This window comes from Amphibalanus amphitrite, unplaced genomic scaffold (assembly GCF_019059575.1).
Source record: "Amphibalanus amphitrite isolate SeventyFive unplaced genomic scaffold, NRLGWU_Aamphi_draft 001097F_arrow, whole genome shotgun sequence".
Classification (NCBI taxonomy): Eukaryota; Metazoa; Arthropoda; class Thecostraca; order Balanomorpha; family Balanidae; genus Amphibalanus; species Amphibalanus amphitrite.
In genome coordinates this window covers 176725-183859 of record NW_024882591.1, presented here as the reverse complement: position 1 = coordinate 183859, position 7135 = coordinate 176725, and the positions used below count along the sequence as shown (strand labels likewise).

Genomic DNA, 7135 nt, shown 5'->3' with positions numbered 1-7135 from the left:
ACGGCCAGCTTCTTTCACCGACCAGCACAGCTAGCAACAAATGCCCGAGATTAGCCGCATTGATACAGTCGCTCGTTGGTCTCAAGTGCTTCGGAAATGGCAGTATATGAGATTCGTGCAGAAGGCGTATGCTCGTATATAGGCCCTAGTTCAGAAGCCATGTAGAACCGTTTTTCACATTCATTATTCGAGAATAAACTGTGCCGAAGGAATATTGCTGACATGTCTGTGAGTATCGGAATCGAACATATTCTTATTAGAAATGCTTCTTTTTTCCTACAGCAACAAAAATATTTTCACCATTACAGACCCGCCATTGGATTCGAGTTGCCCGTCTTACCCCAAACTCAATGTCAGAAGCTCAGCACGATTTTTCTCTGTGGACAATTTGATGCAGACAAAGCAAATCCGCGGTAAATGAACACTGGTGGCATATGAGTGTACCACAAGTGATTGCGAGTTTTTTTTATTTTAACTCTATAGTGCTGCACACAAAAGCTTGCATAATACATTATGGATGTTTTCAATGAAATGAGTGTTATAAAGGAATCAAAATAAAAGATTATCGACTGAACACAGATTCACCAGACTTCAATGGTGGTGTGTAATGGGAAAGGCAATTCTGGTCCTAATTTTTCTCGCTCGTAGCGCTATTGGTTTGGTCTGCAGAAGGGGTGCCCGTCCTACCTACCCTGACCGTCTTACCCCACTTTCCTCTACCTACAATTTTGTGACCTAGGATGACCTGGCCTTGACCTGAAAAATTCGAAGCAAAGGTTCGGTACCCTCAGGGTATCTGAGGCATATATCAAGGAGTACGTAAATCCTCAGGCCTCAGGGTATCTCTGGCATATATCAAGGAGTGTGTAAACCAAAAATGAATGAGCCTGAGCGGACTTGTCAGCCGGCGCGGCGGTGAGCCTAAATTGTGAATGAGCAAAAATGCTGATAATTTTTACTTTGACCTGACCTGTTACGTCATCGGTTACCTCGAAGTCATGAAAATAGGTTTCGTTTGACAGTTTTCCAGGGCTATCAGAAGCCGTTTGAATTTTGAAGATCGGCCTAGTAGTTTCGGAGATTAGGAGGGGGGGGGGGGGCTCCGGGCTCTGGAGAGTCCCCCCCCCCCCAAGTCACTCGCGGGTCAGGTATGCCCATTGCCCCCGCATCGTTCATTGCCGTCTTTCTGGATCCGCCAGTAAGCTGCGGTTGAGATCGAATATCTCGACTGCTCGTGATCCTGGTAAATATGTTGCTAAAGATCAAGCTAAAGATGTTTGATGAAAGATCGCATTTTCTAAAATATCTCTATTTCGCCTATTTTACACCCAAAAGTCGCTAGCTTTCTTACATAATTTTTAAGCTGTTGGGGTGGGACTAAATGCTTACTTCGAAATCTAAGCTACGTTGCGGCATTGGCGGTTATGTGCGGCGTGTATGCCGCATGATTAGTAAGCGGCGACCACTAAATTAAAGACTCAAACGCTCCGACCGGTTCTCAATGAATAACACTGCATACCAAAAATGCCAACCGCTCTCGTCATAAGATATTCAGCTTTAAATAACTAGGTTATCTACATCATCATTTTCAACCAAATTAATACTTTCAACTTAACTCACTCATTCCTTCCTTTGTTGTCTCCAAACAGTCTTTCGATTGTCTGGAAATCGTATGCTAAATCCCGTACCTGTATGCGACTGGTGCATATAAAGGCCGATAAAAGAATTTGAATAGGCTCTGGCATGCGATTTCCTGGCTACCCAAAAAAGTCTGTTTCAGTCTTGCTATCAAAACATGACCTCGCCCGCACCGGGGGGGGGGGGGGGATTGATGCAACCCCCCTAAGGTTTTTCGCGAATAACTCGCTTAAAAAGCGGCTGATCGCGACGAAACTTTCAGTGCCCTCGCATTGATCAATTTAACACCCATCCTGAAAATTTCATGACCCTGACCCAAATGACCTTTGACCTGTGACCTACTTTTCGAGACCATGTTTGGCCGGAACCGCGATTCAGCGTATGTCGGCTCGCATTAGCAGCGCGTTTGCAGTCTTTTCGTGGTTTCAAGCGTTCAAACATGTGATATGATGTTGTCTTCATGCATTAGGGTGGGTGTCAAGGTCACCTGAAGGTCAGGTCAGGTCATTGACCTTTGGTGACCTCGGTTCACTTTTTCGAGTTTGACATGTTTCTAGGTCAGTTTTTTCGAGCTGAATTCGAATTAAGCAACCACATGAACGTTTACAAAGTAGTTTTGGTGCCTTCGTAACATGTTACGAGGCTGTCAGAGGCGGTTGACACCTACTACAAATACCTGGCAGGACCTCTACTGGTTGACCTGACCTGACCTAACCCGACCTGGCCTAAATGAATGAAGACATCATCTGTGATCAAAACTAGCATGATATTCGTGATCAGCACCCCGAAAAACCCCATAGCAGCCACACTACGACGTTCTAACAGGTCCCAATTTTCCCGCCTTTTGGGTCATTGACCTAACCTGGAAGGTCAATCGATGACCTAGGACCTTAAAATTGGGTATCATCGGCTTTCTCTCGTCACGGGCAACACGCTCGTTTTTTCCGCGAAGCTCTAGCTTGATCAGGAGCGAAACGGCAAGGGGTTATACCTTATACGTTCGCGGCTGAGTATTAATTTGGTTCAAAACAATGATGTAGATAAGTTAGTTATTTAAATCTAAATATCCTATGACGAGAGCGATGGACATTTTTGGTATGCAGTGTTATCCATTGAAAACAGGTCAAAGCTATTGAATTTTTAATTTAGTGGTCGCCGCTTACTAATCATGCGGCATACACGCCGCACATAACCGCCAATGCCGCAACGCAGCTTAGATTTCGAAGTAAGCATTTAGTCTCACCCAGCTGTTGTTATCAAGAAATTATTTTCTTTGAAAGCAAATAAATATTTTTGTGAATATCTTGTTTTTATAAGTGCTTTTTTGAAAATGGCTTTACAATATTTTATTTTGTGAAAATAAGAGTTTGTTGTTTCGTGAACGGCACCGTCGCAAACTTCCTTCTGTACGCTAACTTAGCGCGGTGCAGTACACGTTTCGTGTCGTAAGACTTAAAAGGTAAGTTTTTATCTTTTTTGGCATTCTGCATTGTGATTTAGTATAACCCTCAGTTTGGTCCATCTGATTGGGGCACAACATTCAAGTCCGTTTAGTCCAGAGCGTAAAATTGCACTGTGAAGCGTCGTTTGTCAGCAAAGTTTCGAGCTTGAAACAAGAAGTAAATCGACTCAGGCTGTCCAGTGTCGACATAGTGGCCCTTATTAGCAGAATATTATTACACTGGGTCTGGGGGTACTGCATGAAGCTACTAACACTTGGGTAAAAGTATACATTAAGTCCGAGTGACTGTTAAAAGATAAGTCCGAGTGACTGTTAAAAGATAAAGTTTTCATATTCTTACATTGTTTGACATCCTGAATCCAAAAATGATACTAATATGTCCTGGAAATAAAGGAAAAACAATCAAACCTGACCTAACCTTACCTATTTAGCTACAACCTACCAACCTACAAACCTACAACCTAACCTAACCTAACCTACAAAGCTACCAACCTAAAACCTACAACCTAACCTAACCTAAAACCTACATTTTTTGCTGTTACATCTTTGTATCAACAGCGTCACAATTATCCACTCGGACCTAATATATACTAATACCAACACTTGTAGGTGGTAGTTCAAATAAATTACTGACAGCCTGTGCCAGCACCCTCCGTGGCTGAGCAACAACTCTGGGTACTCTCTTAGCAGATGTCGCCTTTGCTGCCATGGGCCTGTTCCAGCAACTTCAGAAAGCTCCCGCCAAATAATTTCCAGCGCCTACAGTAGCTAGTCTGCAAAACCTGGCAGCCAGCTCGACGAGGTGTTTGGGGCAGCCGGAATCCTGCCCCAAATGGGGCAGCTAGCCTCCCGGGCAGTCATATTTCTGCCCCAAATGGGGCATCTAATTGGGGCAGGTTAGATTAGGCCCTAAATGTACTATATATAGCATAAAAACTACATATCAATATATCACCCGCGCAAATTTAAGTCGGTCGCGGTCGCGGTAATGAGACTCGACAATTTTTTAACGAAAGGATCTGATCATTGGTCAAGGTTATATTAAATAGAGCGGCTAGTGTAGTGTTCCGGTTAAAATGTGATGATGACGCAGTTGGGGTGCAAAACTGCCTCATGTTGCCATGGCAACGTCGAAACAATCGGCAGCGAGGGGCGCATTTCGTTTTTGCAACCAGAGAGAGGCGTTACTCGGACAATGCCCATCATTGAAAAACTGATATTACACCTCGTCTCGGCGATGATCAGCTAGTTGCTGGCTTAGTTTTAAGTGTGCAGAGTATGCTCGTCTCTTAATCTGTAGGTCGCGGGTTCGCAGCCAGTTTAGCACGCGTTCGTTTCTAAGTGGAAATGTGGATATCATTTGGCCGGACGGCAATCATCGTGAGGGCTATACAGCACATTTACGAGTGTTCGATTAGGTCAGGTTTGGTCTGGTTCGGTTTGGTTTGATTTGGTTTGGTGAGGCTAGAAAGGAGTATCTCCGGGTAGCGCCTTTCCTTGGTTGCTAATACGAAACACGGCGCGTAAAACATTCATAGCCCCGATGAAGGGAAAACTCGAATATGGTAGCAGTTACAAATGACAATTTCTGCGCTTCAGAGACGTTTGTGGCGCAGCTCACTTTTTCTCGCGCGTTTCAATAATACTCTGCTTCTTTATTATATTCCACCGGTAGCGTGCACCCCGCCCCGGTCCGCCCCGACTACAAACGGTCTGCCCCGGAATTACCGAACTCTGCCCCGATTTCTCAAAAGCTGCCCCGATATCTGCCCCCGCCCCACTGTGTCTGCCCCGACGAGATCTCGTCGAACCCTGCCACGTTTTGCAGACTGGTACAGTAGCCTGCAGAGAGTTGGGAGGTCCACATGTCCATGGAGGCTCTTGTCTACAATTATAGCGCTCATGTGACAATCATGAATGTAAACAAAATCTTTCTGACTTAAATTTAAACATACTCTGTGTTTCAACAGAGAACCATCATTCTTTTGGTATCTGTGGCACCAATCTCCAGAAATCTCCAGATTGCCTTCCAGCGCCTCCAGTGGAATCTCTGGTAGAGCCTCCAGTCAATAATTTCTATAATTCTTTACTCTTGAGGCGCTGGAACAGGCCCTATATCTACGTCTCGTGTGAGCTGCAATTGTCTTTTCACAGTTAAATATGTAACAAAACAAGCTAACCTGACCTAACCTCACTTGCAACTTACCAAACTAAAACCTACCTAATTAGATATGGCAGCTCGGGTGACGGCTGCTAAGAGAATAGGTACCCAACTGCACTGACAAGGACAAATGATATTCACACATTTATGACGGACATGATGTACTGCACTTATGACTGACATGATGCACCAATATCAATTTATGGCATGAGATAAACATTGTTTTTAAATGTAGATAAGGGTCATTAAGTTTCACCAAACTGATTAATGGAAATAAGAGCTTAAAAATACTCAACTGTAACCTCAATCCCAACTAATCCATGTGGTAGGTTTTAGGGATGTAGGTTGTTTTAGTCTATTAGTATTTAGTAGGTCAGATTAGGTCAGGCTGGGGCACAAAATGACCCCAGCAGTCGCACACCCGAAAGCTCCAATAAACAAACAATGGGTCAGGCTAGTCTGATTTTATCTACTTGGACTTCATCTTCACACATACTCCACCTGTCGCAGAGGCCAAGCTCAACCAAGCATTTATGCATCAAACTTCTGACACTGAATATAAGTGTTGGAAGTATTTTTCTTTTTTGGAGCAACAGCAAATTTGTTATATGTGCCGCAGTATCCCAGAAATTGATTGTCTTCCATTGTAGGCGAGTATGCTACCTCAGCAGATGGCTGCTTTCCTCAAGTATTCCACCATCAGACCCTCAGTTGACCGTTGCGTTCCGTTTCAGTGCGTAAGCATGCGTTACGTGGCTGCCTACCTGCTGGCCGCTCAGAGCGGCAAGGCTCCGTCCAAGGACGACATCAAGAAGATCCTGGGCTCGGTGGGCATCGAGTGCGAGGACAGCCGCGCCGACCTCGTCGTCAGCCAGATGGCCGGCAAGAAGGTCGATGACGTCATCGCCGCCGGTAAGAACAGGGCTCTGCAAGACTAGGCTGGTGTGTTCGTATGACTTGGCAAGTGCCGGTGTAGCCAGTTCCGTACTTGTACGAGCGGTAGCCGGTGATCAGGGGAGTCGCAATTTCGTAACATAGGTCTGTTGGGCTTGTGGAGATGTTTTGGTGAGAGGTGAGAACCTGGAACGAAGCCCGCCCCGTGTTCCTTTTCTAGTGACTCAGCTCGAGCGCCTGGAAGGCCGATAAATGATCAACTGAATCAAATTTCGGTATACGTGTCATTTATTTGCGTGTTGTGTAGTTGGCCCGATCGGCGTAATTTTTGAGTTATCGGTGTCCGTAAACGAATTGTCTTATTTGAGCAACAATCCATTATAATTTATTATGAACCGGTGTTTGATTAGTAAGTAACCAGCAATGTGGTGAGTGCTAACTGACCCCATACCGTACCGTCCGCCGCCCTTACTGACCCCTCGCCCCCGCCGCAGGTCTGACCAAGCTGGCCTCTGTGCCGTCCGGCGGCGCCGCGGCGCCGGCCGCCGCCGCCGCCGGTGGCGCCGCCCCGGCCGCTGCCAAGGAGGAGGAGAAGAAGAAGCCCGAGCCCGAGTCCGAGTCGGAGGACGACGACATGGGCTTCGGTCTGTTCGACTAGACGCACCGCGCTCCGCTGTCGCCGCGTGACACAATACACGGCTGATGGCTAAACGGTGTGTCTCTGTTGGGGGGGGGGGGGAGAGGGGCTACGGGAAGCTCGGTTGGGCCGAGAGGAGAGTCCGGAGAGGCTGATAGTGATTGGTCTGCTCTGCCGACTCAGAAAATGTGCTGAAAGGCACCGATTTCGAAAAAGCGGCGTTTTCGTAGAAATAACCCTGGAATGGGACTCGTATTCGAAATTCGAAAGGAATGAATGAAAGACATGGAAGACATAAAGTCTCCGTTGAAGAGACCGTGGGAGGGCGGCCGCGGCCTGATCG

At 46.2% G+C, this 7135-nt stretch overlaps 1 protein-coding gene across 1 annotated transcript; it reads left to right on the top strand.

Annotated features, from left to right (window-relative positions):
• The first annotated feature begins 2859 nt into the window (after positions 1 to 2859).
• On the top strand, positions 2860 to 6866 carry LOC122370102 (60S acidic ribosomal protein P2-like). The gene is made up of 3 exons (XM_043345369.1): positions 2860 to 3097; positions 5996 to 6173; positions 6650 to 6866. The coding sequence occupies exons 2-3, from the start codon at positions 6005 to 6007 to the stop codon at positions 6811 to 6813; spliced, it is 333 nt and encodes a 110-aa protein (XP_043201304.1). The 5' UTR covers positions 2860 to 3097; positions 5996 to 6004; the 3' UTR covers positions 6814 to 6866.
• The last annotated feature ends 269 nt before the right edge of the window (positions 6867 to 7135 follow it).